This window comes from Numenius arquata, chromosome 1 (assembly GCF_964106895.1).
Source record: "Numenius arquata chromosome 1, bNumArq3.hap1.1, whole genome shotgun sequence".
Classification (NCBI taxonomy): domain Eukaryota; kingdom Metazoa; phylum Chordata; class Aves; order Charadriiformes; family Scolopacidae; genus Numenius; species Numenius arquata.
Genome location: NC_133576.1, coordinates 115,474,069 through 115,491,212, shown reverse-complemented (window position 1 = coordinate 115,491,212; position 17,144 = coordinate 115,474,069). Strand labels below are relative to the sequence as shown.

Genomic DNA, 17,144 nt, shown 5'->3' with positions numbered 1-17,144 from the left:
CGTATCCCAGAAGAGTGTGAAGTGATTCTAATTTAATTGCTGCTGCTCAGATAGGTAACACAAGACATGCAGTACTGGAGGCTTATCTCTGACCTCTTGATTGATCGGAGTGATTAGGTTGGAAGGCCTTTAGATTTTAAAATGGAGAAAGAAGTACAGAATGTGGATCAGACCAAAAGAAAGAAAATATAGTGCTGCATAACCTGATTTGTCTGTCACCAGCACTGGGTAGCTAAATTTTTAAGGAGTTAATTTGAGACAGTATTTTTTTTATTATTTCCATTTTCTCTTTTTGCAGTTCAACATGTTGATGGTATTATTTTCTATCTAAGTATTTCATGTGAATTACTAAAACCCAGAATAACCCTGTAGCCATTTATGGAGGTTATTTAATGAACCAGCAATGCATGAGTGGTGTGGAGGTTTAACCGACAACACTCATCTTAAACATGATGTGAATTACCATGACTTTAGGCTTAGATTTACTATTTGAAAAGGACACTCATCGAGCAACAAAATAGTGATTAGTAGTCACAATTCTTTTCAGAATTGTAAACTACCTGATGAACAGAGAAATAAAATCAGCTGTTTCAGCCGATTACTACTAAGCTTTTGTTGGCTATATCATTGAGGATTATTTGAGAGCATGGTGATGTGATTCAGAAAAATGTGGACTACTTTGGAACATTTTGAAAGTCTGAAATACTTTGTATAAGACAAGGACTAAAATGAAATGGCAGCAGTGTAGATAACCTTTTTTTCTAGTCTATAAATTTTCTTCCTTCATGAAAGAAGAAATTTCTTCAAGAAAGAAATGTCTGAATGTGCTGTTGGAGTGGTTTGACAGGCTAAAAGAAGGGGTTTTTTTTTACTTGAAAGAGGTCCATCATCCTCTTTCACCTTTCTTGTTCTGCTGTTCCTCTGATTGTTTTGCACATTTTTGACCACTCTGTTGTGTTGTTCATATAGTTTTTCAGACTCCTTCATCTGGATGTCATTTTATATTCACTCACTATTTTGTTTTATCAGTAGGAATGAGACATTTTGACAAGGTCACCATGTATGACATGTCAGAAAGCTGCATTTTCTTTCAGTCTGGGATGATAATGTCTCACTGATTTTGCTTATTCTTATGGTAGAGACGTTTCTCTTGATGTTTCTTGATAATTTGTTATTTAATAACACCTGACCTGTTTTAATGTCCTGATGCAGACCTACAAAAGAATGTCGATCATATGTAGAGCATTAGTATTTGTGCGATCTGGACAGGATTGTCCTTTCTTCCTGTGGGAGCTGATTTTCAGTCTTAAACTAAAATCTTAAGAAAAGAATCTTTGCCTTTATAGGAGGCCAGAACATAATGTCTGAGGAGTGAAGTTGACACGTGGTCTTTAATTTGGAAAGTTAGGTGAACTTTTGCATACTCTGAAAGAGCACTGAGCTGTCTGAAGATATGGAGGAAGACCTTGAATTTAGCTTAATTCTCTAGCAGGAAAGTAGGCAATAGTTTTGCAATACTTGTGTCAGCAATTTAGTAGATAGTACTAGATATTATAGGAGGGAAAAAATATTTTACTTAAAAAACAAAACAAAACAGGTTTCACTCACACTCTGTCTCACTTTTGCAAGCACTAGAATGGGTGTGTGTCTGAGGAGTGTGTCCAGCAGTCAGGCACACCCTGTGCTTGCATCCAAATGATAGGTCCAGGATCTGCTGTGACAACATTGTGAGCATGGGATGCCAGCTGTCAAGTCTTCCTTGCATCTCCTGGGTTCTTCATAGGTTGGAAATTATTTGCAATTGGATAGGCTTTTTTTTTTGCCCTTATGGAGCTGTCAACAGTTTGTCCTTCCCCACCTCCTTGAGTCATCACTGCTTTTGTCTCCAAGGTCTGGTTATCTTGTGAAGCTCCATGACTGCCTGTGGTCTTGAAGACCTGATAATCTACGTGCCATTAGCATAGACCAGCCTAAAATGCCTTTTCCTTCTCGTGCCTCAGAACCCAAATATTCCCATTCACACCAATCTTAGCCTTTCTGTTGTAGTTCTCTACAAAGATGCTGCTGCTTAGGATCCAAGTCCTAAGTTCTTCCTGTTTTTCTATGACACCAGAAGGACTCTGTTCTTGAGTACTTAATCAGTATTCCTGAACACCCAGGACTCAAATATTTGATTGGAGTATTAATTGAACTAGAGATCTTTGTGTGTGGATAGGAGCTAATTTTAAGAAATTTCATGGTGTTATGGAGCAGGTTAATCTAACTCGCGTGGGCCCGGCTTTAATCCCCTGTAGCTGCTACTATGTAAACACTTCATATCAGCAATGATTGTAAGAGTTTATTAACTATAGACGAAAGCAATTATTTTAAGGTCACGTAACTTAATCAATAGCTATTGCATTGTGCAAACTCATCTTCTAATGTAAATGGAAGGAGACAGAAAACCATCAATATGCCTAGAATTACCTTTGTTATAACACATGCTTCAGGGCAGCGGTAAAACTGTTGTTCAGAATGCAGAGGTGTCAACTGGCACTGTTACCTCTCTAAAAAGACTGGGAAAAATTGCTTATGGATCATTTTGTACACTGTCATCATATAAGAGGAGATCACAAAATATAACACTTGTATATAATTCTCACAATGGCATCAGCAATACGATTTATATCATCAGTCTTTAAAATCTGGGGAGACTGACGATATAAAAAACTTACATTATGTAAAAAACTGTTCTGCATCTTTTGATCCATCATGTGCCATCATATTTACATAGAAGTGTAACAAAATAATGACCAAAGGAACTTCTAGAGCAAAATGTGGCCTTATTACCCTATCTAGTTGCATTTTCTTGATCTTTTATTTGGTCACAATGATTAATTTTAAAGAAAAATGTATATCTGCTTAACAAGAAAATGTGTGTATATTTTAACATTCACAAATATGATTTGTTTCAGGTTTGTTTTCCACTCAGGTTTTCTACTGAAATAGACTATTTTGGAGCATTTTTGTAATAGATAGATGGAAGTATTAAATGGAAAAATGTAAATATAGCGTAAATATAGCTGTCTGCACTACAACAGCTGTCCAGTGTTGAAAAAATATTAATTAAATGTCTCTGTAATCTTTTCTTCTTCTTCCTTTTTAACATCTACAGCAAGCCTTTTAGTTTTGAGATTTGAAAAAAAGAGAGTAGATTAAGATTTGGTGATAATGTGTTTGTTTGAATGCAATGTTGTCTACGTATATCTGATATTATGTCAGAATTTTTGTACGAGAGCCCTCGTCTATTCATAAAAGCTTCAAATTCTCAAGACTGCTTTTTAAATCTTATTTTTAAACGGACCTGGTATCAATATTGTCAAAGCAAATATTTGCTGTGTTGAATTTTGGTTCAATTTGTGTCACGTGCTGTTGATATAAAGAAGTACTAAAGTTTTGCAGAAGGCTGAGTGCAAAATTATGTTGGTTAGTTAACTATATTTACAAGACCAGTATGTGCATAGTACTGATGAATCAACCACTGTATTCATATGTTCAGATGACTGGCCAAAATAATTGTCATCTTAGATAACTTCAGTAAGATCAACATTCTCATTAAGACTGCATGCATATGGACTGCTACTGTGCTGGCATTGTTTCCAACACAACATTTTCTTTACAAATCTAGAACACAGGTGATAGTGGTGCGCACAACATATCAATGAAGTTAAGTGGTGGGGTCTTTCCATCTTGTGGGCACTGAAAGACAAATTTAGTTTCTCAGAATCACATGAAGCTGCAGACAAAGGACAGGAATATGGATTTAGGGTCCATTAACGTCTTGCCCTACATCAGAGAGGTTAAGAAAATTGACATTATTATGTGTTCCTCAGCAATGGCGTTATAACACAGCATAATCCCATCATAAACAAAAGCTTTTTCTGACTCTGTTGTGCAGTTTTAGTAATCTGCCATTTCTTTTTCCACAGGAGCGTGGTTGTACCAGTGAAGAAACCCCCTCCAGGTAGTCTGGCCGTTACCACAGTAGGAGCTGCTACAGCTGGGAGTGGACTGCCACCGGGTAGTACACCTAATATATTTGCTGCAACAGGAGCTACACCAAAAAGTATGATTAATACAACAGGTATTGTCCTTAAATATTTTTGTGACCCTCATTTTTTCTTGTTTGTTTTTTGTTTTGTTACTTTTAGTGATGTTTTGTTTTTTAATCATCTTTTCTGTTACTGTTTTTGTATTTCTAAAATAAAAACCTGGAAAGATTAAAGCTTGGCCTTTATTAAAACTAGTGTTTTCTCTTGGTCTATGTTTATAATCTTTTATAGTGCACATTGGACTTGCACAGCCTTAAATAAGGGAATAAATATCCTTAATTCTGTTTTCTAATCATAGTTTAGAATTGAAATGTGCTAACTTCTCCAGTGCTCTGTGGTAAAGGATGTTTATAAGATATATACCAGTTAATCCCTCCTAATGTATTAAATAAAGGAAAGACAAATAGCTATTTAATAAATATATCAGAGATTGTGGAGGGTTAATATTTTGGGCAATTGCTATTTGTCAACGAAAATTATGCTATGATTTTTGGAAGGCTTTTCAGTAAGAGCCTACCTAATTTAACTGTAGTCATGTCTTATCAGTAGTTATTTGTTGTGACCTATAGAAGGAGGACCTTTTTCAATTATTTATAATAGTAATAATGGGATTGTCTATCATGAAGGAGCCTGTTGACCACGGAGACTGTGGTTTCCATTCAGATATGAATCCTTACTGAGGGCAACTGATGTTTACTTAAACTCCTTTGAAATGTCTGGCTGTGGTCTGTTTTCTTTCTAAACTAAGCAAAAACACTTGAGAGAAGAGCTCTCTTCAAGGATATCACAACCTCAGTCAAGGGTTGAGAAAGTGAAAATCTCCCTGGGGTAGCAGAAAATGGAGGGGGAAGCTTTTGGCATCCTTCTGCTTCATGGAATAATATGAAGACACACTCATTTTTTTTTCTTTCCTTTTGCAGATTACCTTTAATACCTGGTAATAGAACTTTGATTTTTCTAAGGATAAAAAAAAATCTTAAAATCTAATTATCCTGAGGCAGATGGGAGGAATGAATGCTCTGAATAATGTTATCACTTCTATGAACAATTTCATTTGTGTAGCCACTTCTGTTAATCTTGAACGGATTTCCTTTTAGGTACTCTTATGTCATGCAAAAAATATCCTACATTGGAAACCCTGTTTTCCAAATGATACTGAATAGTGTAAGCTTTTCAGTCTTCTCACTGATTAAAGATCTGAACTGTTTTGGCTGGAATGTAGTAGCTCTTCTTTGTAAGTAATTGCATTTAAAAATCAGTCATTTCCCCGATACTGTTCTTAGTAGAGGACAGTATTGCAGATACCATGGTATGTTCACTGTGGATTAGAGGCTGCCTTTTTTGGTAGGTTTTATAACTTCTTTTTTTTTTTTTTTTTTTTTTTAATGCAACTGTTTTTGTCTCCTAGTCTATGGATTATCTTGATTAAAAGAAAAGTATTGATTCAATGGAACTTCAGCAAGTATCAGATTTAATTAGAACTGCATGTCTACTGAACTTGTTTAATGATCTTATTTGGTAAAGCCTTTTATGCCTGAATTCATCTGAATGAGCTTTATTGATGAATTCTTTTAAGAAATAGCTTGAAAAGTCATTCCCCTCCAACCTTTTTTAAAGATTTGAATTTTACATCAACATTTTAGAAATGCTAAACACATTAATGACAGTAAAGTATTATCACATTGAAAACATATAAATATCTATTAAATTAAAGTGCTGATTTTGCCATTTTTAGTTAAGCTATGCCTAGGGTAGTCAAAACGGTGATCATGTACGTCAGTTTTTGAGATATATACATGAGGTATCTAGATACTTACTGGTTTAGAAACTTGTAGTCTGTGAAATTATCTATGTTACTAATGACCTTAAAGTAATGTATAGAATTTCATTGAAAAGCACTTTTTTTTTTTTTTAAAGTATGGTAAAAAAGAAATCGTATACAATTTTTTAGAAACACTAGATGTCCCCCCAAACCTATTTACAGTTGTTTTTACAGTATGTCACATATACTCTAGAAACATCGTTTTATCTTTGAGGTATATTCTGTGCTGGACTTGTGCTAAAGGTGTTTTTTTCAGTTATTCATGGAGTGCAGTCGATGTTTACATTCCATCTGCCATCGCTGTCGTAGTCAATGTCACTGTCACGATGTAATGAGATGTATGTTACTGAAGTCCTTTGAGTGCTTTGAATGTATCTTTTAGGAGATAGCTTTTTTTCCTTCATCTTTTTATGTAAGAAACTGGTTTGTTGGTTTTAGATTGTATTTCTGTAATTCATATCCTGTTTCTTACTTCTATATTAATCCAGTAGTTCTAGGTCTGTTTGACCTTCTCTTCTGGGAGCCTAACTGGTTAAACAACTTAGCAACTGCATTGTTAGACAACAACCCTAAGGAAGAAAATTTGACTTTGGAGGGAAAAGGGAAGAAGAAAAATATGTTACCTATGTATATATGAATATAAATACGTAAATAATATATATACACACACACATACACATATATATGAATCCTTAACCTTTTTTTTTAAGGTACCCTATTCCCAGCTAAGTTGCTGTGATTCCTCGGTTGGGAGAAATGGCCTGCCTTATATGTTCGTGTTTCCTTCTTATTATATTTGGGTACATTTACAATTTGCATTTAGTCCAAGTGAGAACCCACAGTGTAAGCCATAACCCACCTCCCACTCACATTATTAAGACAGAGCTAAATCAGTTCCTAGTCTAAATCCTGAACCTCACCAGCTACTCTAGCGTTAGCAAGCCCAGCAGAACCTGCTGCATTTTGATAGTTTTGAATGTAATTTTTTTTTAAATGAGCTAGTCAAAATTCTGATCTTTACCTTAATTGTTTTATCAGTAAAGTTTATTTTATGGCAAATTAAAAAAAAAGAAATGAAAATAATTTCTGCTGCCAGAGAATTTTTCACCATTATCAGCATTTGACCTGTGCTTTACTGTCAGCTGGCTGCTTAAGCAGTTAAGAAACCATAAATACTTTCTAGAACTTTGCAGGAAACTGAAAAATTATTTATACCTGTGTAATGCAAAGGACAGCAATACATCAACTGATAAAACTGGCCAGCAACAGGGAGTTGCCAGTTATCGTTTTAGCAAATTGGCAGAATAATGCAGTTGATCTCTAAAGTGGGGTTCTCCACCCCTCGTTGCTAACTTGGATAGCTCTTGCCTGTCGCCCTCGTCTTTGGTAGCGCTGCAGTCCCTTAGGCTTTGAACCCCAACTATGAAGCCGTTCCTTGCTACCTCTCTTGCAACGATGCGTTGCACGAGGGCTGTGCAGCAGAACAGGGACACTATTTATCACAGCACTCTCACTACCGTCGGTGGCCACTCTGTGCCTCTGCTGGTTTGCTTCAGAGAGGCTGAACTAACAGTGCCGTTTCAGCAAACATGATAGATTGGCATTCAGAGTCTAAGTTTAGCCTTTAGCTCTGACCCAGATCGCTTAAAGTATAAATGTATGCTCTGTCTGCATCTTTTTTTTCTGGGCAGCTGTTCACAGCCCATTGAAATGATACCCCCGCTGCCCTCCCTACTGTTAAGGTCTTAAAATTCTCCTTGACTCAAGGAAGGAAATTGAAAAAGTAAAATTAGAGTCTTAATACTCCTTAAACACTATTTTCCCCCATCACTTCCTTGAAGGAATATGCATTTTCTGTCTTCTCTGTCATTTTTTAATTTGTATTTTATCTTCTGCCTGTAGTTTCAACAGGCAGCCAAGAAATGTGTGTGTGTATATATATCCTTAAAAAAAAGTTAAACTTCTGTTCCCCACTCAAGCTCATCTTAAATATACCTTTATTTTAGAAAGATCTTGCTTTACAGGATGATGTAAAAATATTTTCATCTTTGGAATATAATTTGGGAATAATGAAAATGAGGTAAGGATTTATTTTGCCTGATTTTCAATAGCTTTTAAGCTTATAATTGCTATACAAGCAAAATAAGGTATTAATTTATATGGTAATCATATGGAATGTTTTTGCTTGTTTTAGAATAAATAATATTATTTCCTTACTTAAAAGTAGATGTATAAGACAAGGACTATATTAAAAGTCTCTAATAGTTATATTTCTTCAGACTGAATTAAGACTTGTATTTTTTGGGGGACAGGTGCAGTAGACTCAGGATCTTCTTCTTCCTCTTCGTCATCCAGCTTTGTGAATGGTGCTACCAGTAAAAATCTCCCAGCTGTGCAAACTGTTGCTCCAATGCCAGAGGATTCAGCTGAAAACATGAGGTACACAAGTTCTATCTTTTATTATTATTTATGATTTCTCCTCCTGTAATGACTTCATACATACAAGATAGTGTAAAAAGAAAAAATGTATTAAAATATATTTTAGCTCATTTAATATGCATATAGTTATTCATGTAATACAGTGTATATTTCTATAATTTTTCAGTACTAAGAATGTATATATTAAACACTTCACTGAAAAGTCTAACTTGTTCAAACTATGCCAGACAGTAAAACATCATTAAAAGTTGACTGGCTTTTTAGTTGACTGGCTTTTTACGCTGCTCAATAATGATAATAAGAACTAGAACTCAAGCACAACTTGGCAATGGAACACTAGCAAGAGAGACACAAACTCTTCTGAGCAAACAAAAGCCCTATTTAAACTGGAGAGGACAAAACCAGACGTGTATTCCTGTAGCAAACGAAATGGCGCATCAGTTCTGAGTTGGTGTTGCAAGAGACACATGCCATGGGGATAGCTAATACCCCTCTTACACTGACCAGCAGCTGGGAAAATGCCTTCTGAAATTCCTTCTAAATATCTTTGTATAATAGGTTATTGTTTTGTGAAAATATTCAGTTATGCTGCAGCATGCTTCAAAGACAAATATTTGACCTATTCAAGGTGCACACCTCTCTGCCCCAAAAAGCTGACACAGGGTGTAATAAGGAGTTGCCAAGTGTCCCTTAGTTGGCCATACACTTTGAGGTATGGTTTTAAGAAGGATGGAGTGGAGACAGCAACCAAGGTATCTGCTCATGAGCTTACAAGCTCACGAACAAAAGAATTTAATTCCCTAGTGAACTAGAAGGGAAATAAACTTAAATCAAGGGCCCTAGATAACCTGTAAAAAAAGTATTAGTGCTTCAGTGCTTTAACACACAATGAAAAAAAAATAAAAGCCTTTTTTAGCTGGTCCTATCTGAAGTGTCAGGTGAGTGGTGCAGGTGGAAATCACAGCAATGGGTGCAGGCCCAGGCCGAAAGGGCCATTGGCCCCACTCCAAAAAGGTGCAAATGATGAAGGAGAGAATGACCGTTTGTATGGCATTATTTGTTGCTTGACAGTGTTACATGGCAAGTGAATAAAATTGTGGTGTAATTAAACCAGTTCTTTTGCTTCTTGTCTTCTTCATACGTTAGGACAGTGCTTTGCTAAGGGTAAAATCTCTTTTAAAATTCAGATACTGAAGTATGTTAAAACCAAACTGGATCACTAATCAGTTTGGTTTTCAGTTATTTTAACCAATGCAATGTTCTTGTTTTTCACAAGCATTTTAAAAGTTTTTGTCCCGGAGTCAAAGAAAAACTTCAGTTGCAATATCTAGAATTCAAATTTTGAATTCAGAATTTGAACTCAGAAGTAGTTGCACTCTGAGTAGTAACTGAAATTAGTGACTGAAAAAACTTATGTGGAGCACAGTATCAGAAATGTAAATAACTTAAAATCTAATCAACCCAAGAAATGTCTTTTGGGTTTTTTTCATTTTCCTACCCTCCTCCCAAGAAACAACTAAAACTTTATTTTGATAATCACTAATTTTTGGTTTTCTCACTTTTAATCCATTGTGCTTCAGCTTTTATGAGATTAAAAATCTGAGATTGTTAGTGGGGTCAGAGAGCATGAAGTAAAAGCTAACTTATCTAAGCCTTCCCTTATATCAGCTGCATAGGAAAAGAGCTGCTCATGGCCCTAGACTGAGCAGAGGAAAGTGAGCAGGAGAATGATCTTGGACTTTTAGATGTTTAATAGTCTTGATTTGGAGGCAGAGGTTTGGCCTGGAATGAGGTTGGGAAGGCAGCATACAGCGTGTGCCCCCACCTCTCTGCACTTGCTTGTGCTTGACCAATTCAAGCAATAGGTAGTAAGAACTGTCTGCAGGATTATTTGTGGGTTTTGTTCACAGTTTTAGAAGTATTTATTTCAATCTGATGTTGTTACTGGGATCTTCCAATCTTTCCTGTCCCAGTTTATCACTTTTATGAATACAGAAATTTTATATAATTATATATAATTTATTTTCTGACATGTATTGCCTTTAATATACAAAATAAAAAATCTTGAATTTGAAAGCAATCAAGAGTTTATTTGCCTTTGATATCTACAAATGGAAAGGAAAAATCAGGGTATTCATTCTTTAAAAAAAAAAATATCCCCCCCATTTTCCCTAATGATTGCAGGATGCATTATGAAGTAATAATAGATGTTAGAAAGAGCTGTAGAATCAGATCAGTCTCTTTTGCTGGTCTGTGGACATGTGTGTGGACAGGTAAAGCAGCAGATGGGCTACCTGCTTCCCTGAAACATTTTTTGGATGTCTGTATGTATGGTTTTTTTTTTTCTTAATTCTGTTTGTTCTTTTTGAAACTGAAGGACCAGAACTCCAGTCAGTTTTCAACATATACATGCACCGGGGATTTATATGAAGGAAAAAGAATTTTATTTTTCTTTTTTCTCTATTTAAATATTAATTTCTCTCCTTTGATATGCTTTTTTCAAACAGTGCTAAACTTTGATCTCACATTTTCACAGAATACTATTCCCATTCGCCCATGAATAGATCTATAATACACAAGATCCGTCAGCTATCCATTTGATAACAAGTTTTTTATTAATAGCTCGCCCAAGGTATAGATTAATAGCACGTCCACACCTCCCGTATGACTTGATTCTTAAATAAAAATTGATCTTAAGTAAAAAACTTTTGAACTTGAAATGTTTTCAATTGTACGTAAAGTTTTCAGAATTAAATGAACTCTAAAATTAGGCCTTTTAAACCAATTTACAGTGAAAGCATATTTTAAAACACAGTTTAGAGAAGTCTGGATTAATTAAGTAGGCTTTTTATCTCTAGCAGTAAAAGCTTGGGATGGATTCATGTTGCAAATTAAAAACTGAGCTAGTCACATGCGTTTCAACTATAGTCAATAGAGGCTTTAGCATAGTGAAATTCACTTCAACTAATCATCTAAAACAAAAGTTGGTGATATGAATCCCTCCTTTAGAATATTAGAAAATCAATAGCTGAATTTGAAATGGGAAAGCAGCACATTGAAATAAAATAAGCTATAGGAATTCAGTAAAATAATTTTAAGCTAATGAAGGAAAAGTTCCAATTTGTTTAAAATGTCAGCTTTCTGTTTAAATGCAGAGATGTCCATGTGATCTGAATTTAAAAGTCCACATTTATTTAGTGCTTATAAATAGTAGATACAGTATAAAATTTAAATGTCATTGTTCATTATCTTATATTCTGTCAATAAATGTAAGTTCTTCCTATAATTGTACTTTTAAATGCCAATAATATTTTGATGTCATGGTTCAAGCACAAAGAAAACCCATTCAGCCACTGGCAGTCTGAAAAGAACAGCAAAAATTCTTGGTACGCCAGAATACGCATGAAATTTCCTTTTTTTTTTTTAAGTAATAATTCTGTTCTGTGCGGTAAAACAGCAGGTTTTTAATCTTGCCATAACAGTTTCAGAGGACACAAGTGTTATGCCCTATCAAGTTTTAAGGTATTAGGGGGTTCAATGCTTAGCACACTACTGACATTTGCATACTATTGCTAGGTTGGTATCCAGTAGACAAAGGAATAGTATTTCTGGTTTTTAAGAAGCCAACAGAAGTCACAACACCTCATTGTACAAGTAGAAGTTAAGGAACATGCTTCAAAGATTGTATAGTCTCAGCAGGCAGAGAAATATAAACACAAATGTAAAGGGATTTACCTGGGATCATGTTCCCTCAAAGTAGAAGAAAAGGAGATTGGTTTTCTTGATACCTCTGCTAGAATGCTTCCTCATACACTCCCTTGTCTAGCATTTCAATGCCAGATGTTGTTATTTGAAAGCTTGAAAAAAAAACAAGTTGTGATTGTTTTGTGTGAATAAAAACTTGTCTTTTCAAGCTTTCAAATGTATATAAAATGATAAGATGTGTAGAAGCTGAAATAGGTGAAAAAGACACTTGAACATCTGACATTCTTCTTATGTTTGAAGATGAGAGTAAGAATTTTACTTGTTTTGGAATATTCTTTAAATGCTGTAGAATTTGTGGGACTGCTACACTGCTGACTGACATGATATTTTCATTTACTTAAAGCATTTTAAACACTGTAAAGTTTATTCAAATTATGATCGTCTTCTTTTCTAAAGAAGCTTACAGCAGCATTTAAAAACAGGTATGATTTCACATTATTTAACTTCTATTGTTTAAGTGTTCTTCCAAACATTTTCTTTGCTTTTCCACAGTATCACTGCAAAGCTTGAAAGAGCCTTGGAAAAGGTGGCCCCTCTCTTGCGAGAAATTTTTGTTGACTTTGCCCCTTTCCTATCCCGAACGTTGTTGGGCAGCCATGGACAAGAGCTATTGATTGAAGGTACTGTTTCTGTTGTAAAATTATATTGTTTAGCTACTTGTCATTTGAGATGAACAATGTTTCATTTTCACAAAACTTTATATAACTATTTTTGATAAATAAATTAATCAGTTGTTAATGTGTTTTGATTTCACTTCCTTGCATTTAACTTCATTTAAAGAATTTAAATGAACCTCTTTTTTCCCCCTAAGTGAGATGCTGTGTAAAGATACATCTTGATATCTCGGAGTGCAAAACCTCACTGTAATATGCCTTTTTGTCCTCAGAACAATTGTATTAGTATGAGTCTTTCAGCATGACTTTGAGAAACTAGTGAAAAACGTAATTAAAAAGTGTAATCAGTTCCCATGGAAGGAAGCAAATTGAAGACTGTGCTCCAACATTATTGATACGTGCATCTAGATTTGGTAGGGACACTATTTGCTCAGGAAGGTCAGTTGCATTCAGGCAGGCAGATAAACAGTTGTCCCTAGAGGGGAATGAAAAGCAATGATTTTTTTTAAAGAAGAGTATCCTTGAACATTTTCAAGGATTTTTGTGGGGTTTTATGCATAGTTTTAACTATTTCATAGTTACAAAATTTGGGGAAAATAATGAATCCTCATAAGTGAGGCAGTAAGTAATGCAAAAATTAGGCAGAAAGTGCAAATGCGGCAAGCTTATGCAGAAAGTAACAAATCAGTACTAATGCAGTTAAAATAGGGAATAAAATGGGGGAATTTGCATGAACATGCTCTGATCCCACATCATATATCCAGAGGAACATATTCAGTCAAGTAAACTATTTCCTTCCGAAATTGTTCTTACACACAATATTGCTGCTTAATGAGAGGTTATGGTTGGACTTTATGATCTTAAAGGTCTTTTCCAACCTAAAGAATTCTATGATTCTATGAAAAAGACCCATTGAGGCAAAGCATATAACGTGTGAAGGTCTACACAGCTTTGTGTTTTCAAATTCTAAGACTCCTCCTATTATACATGTGTGTTATCTAAATATTAGTGTAGAGTCTTTCTGTGGTCCGAGTTATTATTCCCCACAACATTGACCCTCTTATTCTTAATGCTAGAAATACTTGCACCTTGTAACTGAAATCTTCTAAATAGCCTTTTCCTCTTTTGTGTAATTATTGTTTAATAATATTAATGTTTAATAATACCAATGAATGGTATAGTAGCTTAGTAATTCTCAGAAGTTTCAGGGTTTTTTTTAATACTCTTAATTTTATAACTATGAGAAATTTGCTGTTCTCACTTAATGACACCTGAAGTTAATGGTCTGAGATGCTTATTGAGAACATTGAGATAGCTGTGAGATATTTGATGGATTCCATTCTTGAATCTTTTATTTCAGTGAAGTTAATTGCAAAATTTGTGGCAGTGTTGTCCTTTTCTGTTTGACAATTGATTAATTGCACTATATTTTTTTATACAATACAAATAAAATAATAATTAATATAATTTAAAAATTAATACAATTAAAAAATTTCTTCACTGATGCTGTTCTGACTTCATCTTTTGGTCAGATTCATGGTGTGAACAAGGCTTCAGCAGTTCCCAGCACGTGGCAAAGAGTGAAAAGCTTGAGGACACAGGAACCTCATGACTATATGGCAGTATGAGTTTATCTCATTGCCTGTCGAGACAGAGACATGGTTTTGTTGGCTGTAGCATTCTTCCAATCCCCATTTGGACTGTTGTTCCAAATTTTGTCCCATCTATGACTCAGCCATCCAATTCAGTATCAGGGATCAATGTTTATGAACCAAACATTGAGTTCCAAAATAAGTACTGTCCTTCCCATCACGTTTCCTTAATGTTTTTTCTAACCTTCTCTTCGCTTGCTGTCTCGTTTCTGATTTCTAAGAACTAGTCCTTTCTTCCCAAGATATTGAAATGACAATCTGTAAAGAAAAAAATCCAAGCACATCTTAGATTTTTACATTACATGCCTCAGGACTTGAATTTCTGTTTGCTCCCTCTAAAATAGTTGGGCTTTTTTCTTTTTAAGAGAGAACTCAGCTGCTTTTATAGTCTTGTGTACTTCTCATCTTTTCTTTCTTCATTGCCTGTATGAGACCTTGATCTTAACTAAACGGAATTCTTGCCTAGTTAAGTTCCTTTTAAAAGCCAATCCTAAATTCTCTCCTAGTCCATTACCTGATTTACTTTGATAAATTTCCTGCTGCCATTGTTTACTGAAAGCCAATGGTGGTCCATAAAGTGCTTGAAAGAGCTCTCCATGTAATGACTCTGCAAAAAAGAGGGGTTTAGTTGTGTGATTCAAGATGTGTGAGTACATAGAATTCCTGTGGGGCTTTGATAATTTAAACTTGATTTTTACTGGCAAGCAGTAATTAGCCTGACAGTTTTATATGAAATAGTTTAATTTGTTGCTTTATGTGTAAATGTTTTAGTTATAACAATTGAAAAGGAACAAATAAACTTTATTTAATCAAGTTTGAAGGTGCTGTCTGGTTTTCAAATTGATGACCACAAAAATATCTGTTGCATTCTATAAAGTGTGTCCTTTTATTCTGATTATTCAAGCTTGAAATATAAAAATAGCTTCCCTCCTCTTGCTGTCTTTCAAACCCTCCATATGGTATGAAGCCTTTCCCCTATCAGATTTTGCTAAAATCTGAATGCCTTCAGGCGTCCTTGATGGTGTGTGCTTTTTTCCTGAAGCTCCCTCTGGTGCTTTTGTGTGTGTGTGTGTGTGTGTGTAAGAATTACTAAATCATTTCAGACTTGGCAAGAATATCCATAGTTTTGAAGCTGAGGTTTTACATACTGAAGAGAGAGCACAAGAGAAGGGAAAAGAAAAATAATCATTTTAGTAATTCTAAAACGGATTAATTATGGAAGCTCTCCAGAATATCTGATGCTTTGAGATAGGTGTTGTTAATATACATTTGGAAATGTGTATACAACCTTGTTATGATTTCACTGTTTTGTAGTAGTTCATAGATTCATAGGTTCATAGATTGGTCCAGGCCGGAAGGGACCTCCAAAGGTCATCTAGTCCGACCTCCCCGCAGTCAGCAGGGACACCCCCAACTAGACCAGGTTGCCCAGGGGGTGTTGAGCTGTTGAGCTGTTTCAAACTTTTGGTGAAAAATCTTGCAGTCATACCATGCCACCTCATTTACCTTTAGTTTGTATCATCATTCTGCCTCATGGAAGACTGGGTTATTTATTCCTTGAGGACATTATGTGTAACATCTCAGCAATGGCTTCTTAACTCTTGAGTGGAGTTGAAATGAACTGGCTGCAATCATCTGATCAGTCCGGACCAAAATCTTGGACCACTCATACTCAAACTTGTTAATTTTTCATGTTTGTTCATGTAAATTCCGAAATGTCACTGGCAGCAGAAAAACTCTATCAGGTAGTAATCTGACATTATGGAAGATATTTATTGGTAAAAATCTTCTTCTGTTTACCTACTGAAATAGTACTCATTTTTGACCCTTTTTCTACAACTAGTTCTCTCTTCAAAGGTATCTTACTATATTCCAAATATTTCAACTTCCCAGAATAAGTGTCCTCCATGAGAGGTTTAAAAGGGCTGAGCTGCAGTCTGATGCAAGTTTCAAACAGAGTATACCACAACCGGCCCAACACTACTGTGGTTCATCAGCTGAGGTTCATTCAATGCCTCAGAGAACAGAAGTTGCAAAGGTTAAAATTGTCCATATAGAATCTAATTGGAAACAAACATGCAATATGTGTAGGTCACATATTTAAGCCTAGCAATGCTCTTTGTGGAGCTCCATTTAACACTTGCACAGATATGTTTTCACTAACTCTAGTTTCCATATGGTCTGCAAATTCCCTCCATGTAAAGTGCATTACAACATTCTAGCTTTTAGGTGAAAATGTTACAGGCAAGTGTAATCTGATCTGTATCCAAAAGAAAAGTTATATCCTCTTTTTGTCAAGCACAGATGGGTAAAAGTATTTTCACTACAGCTATTTTTGGAGTGTCCCGAACTGTTACAATAGTGCCAAGATCCATAGTCACATACAATGCTTTCCCTTCTCTTTAGTGAGATACCAAACAAATGTTACCAATGCTTTTCATTTTCCTTTATCATTACCTGGGTAGAAGGTCAGCCAGGTAGCCCTTCTCCAAAAGAGCTCTTACAAATTCTTTGGCATAGGTTTGAAAAGTTTCTGATACACACACAGTTCAAATCAGATGAAACAGAAAACGTTTTTGTGCTGATAGGAGCAGAATCTGTTTCTCCTCATTAACTCACCACATGGCCCTATGAAAGTATTCAGTAGTAGTGGTGATGGACTAGCTTTGTATGGTATGTGAGAGGAGGCTTCTTGAAACAGTTGAAACATTGCCCAAAACATTCCTTTGGAAACCACAGATAGAACTTAGATGCTAAATGA

General features: G+C 35.2%; 1 protein-coding gene across 5 annotated transcripts in view; it reads left to right on the top strand.

Moving 5' to 3' along the window:
* The window catches only part of NBEA (neurobeachin), a 512,389-nt gene that overhangs the window by 207,177 nt on the left and 288,068 nt on the right, over positions 1-17,144 (top strand). For all 5 annotated transcript variants that reach the window (XM_074151162.1, XM_074151191.1, XM_074151181.1 and 2 more), the window contains 3 exons: positions 3,969-4,123; positions 8,226-8,352; positions 12,610-12,737. In XM_074151162.1, coding sequence (XP_074007263.1) covers positions 3,969-4,123; positions 8,226-8,352; positions 12,610-12,737 — 410 coding nt within the window. The remainder of the gene's footprint in view (positions 1-3,968; positions 4,124-8,225; positions 8,353-12,609; positions 12,738-17,144) is intronic.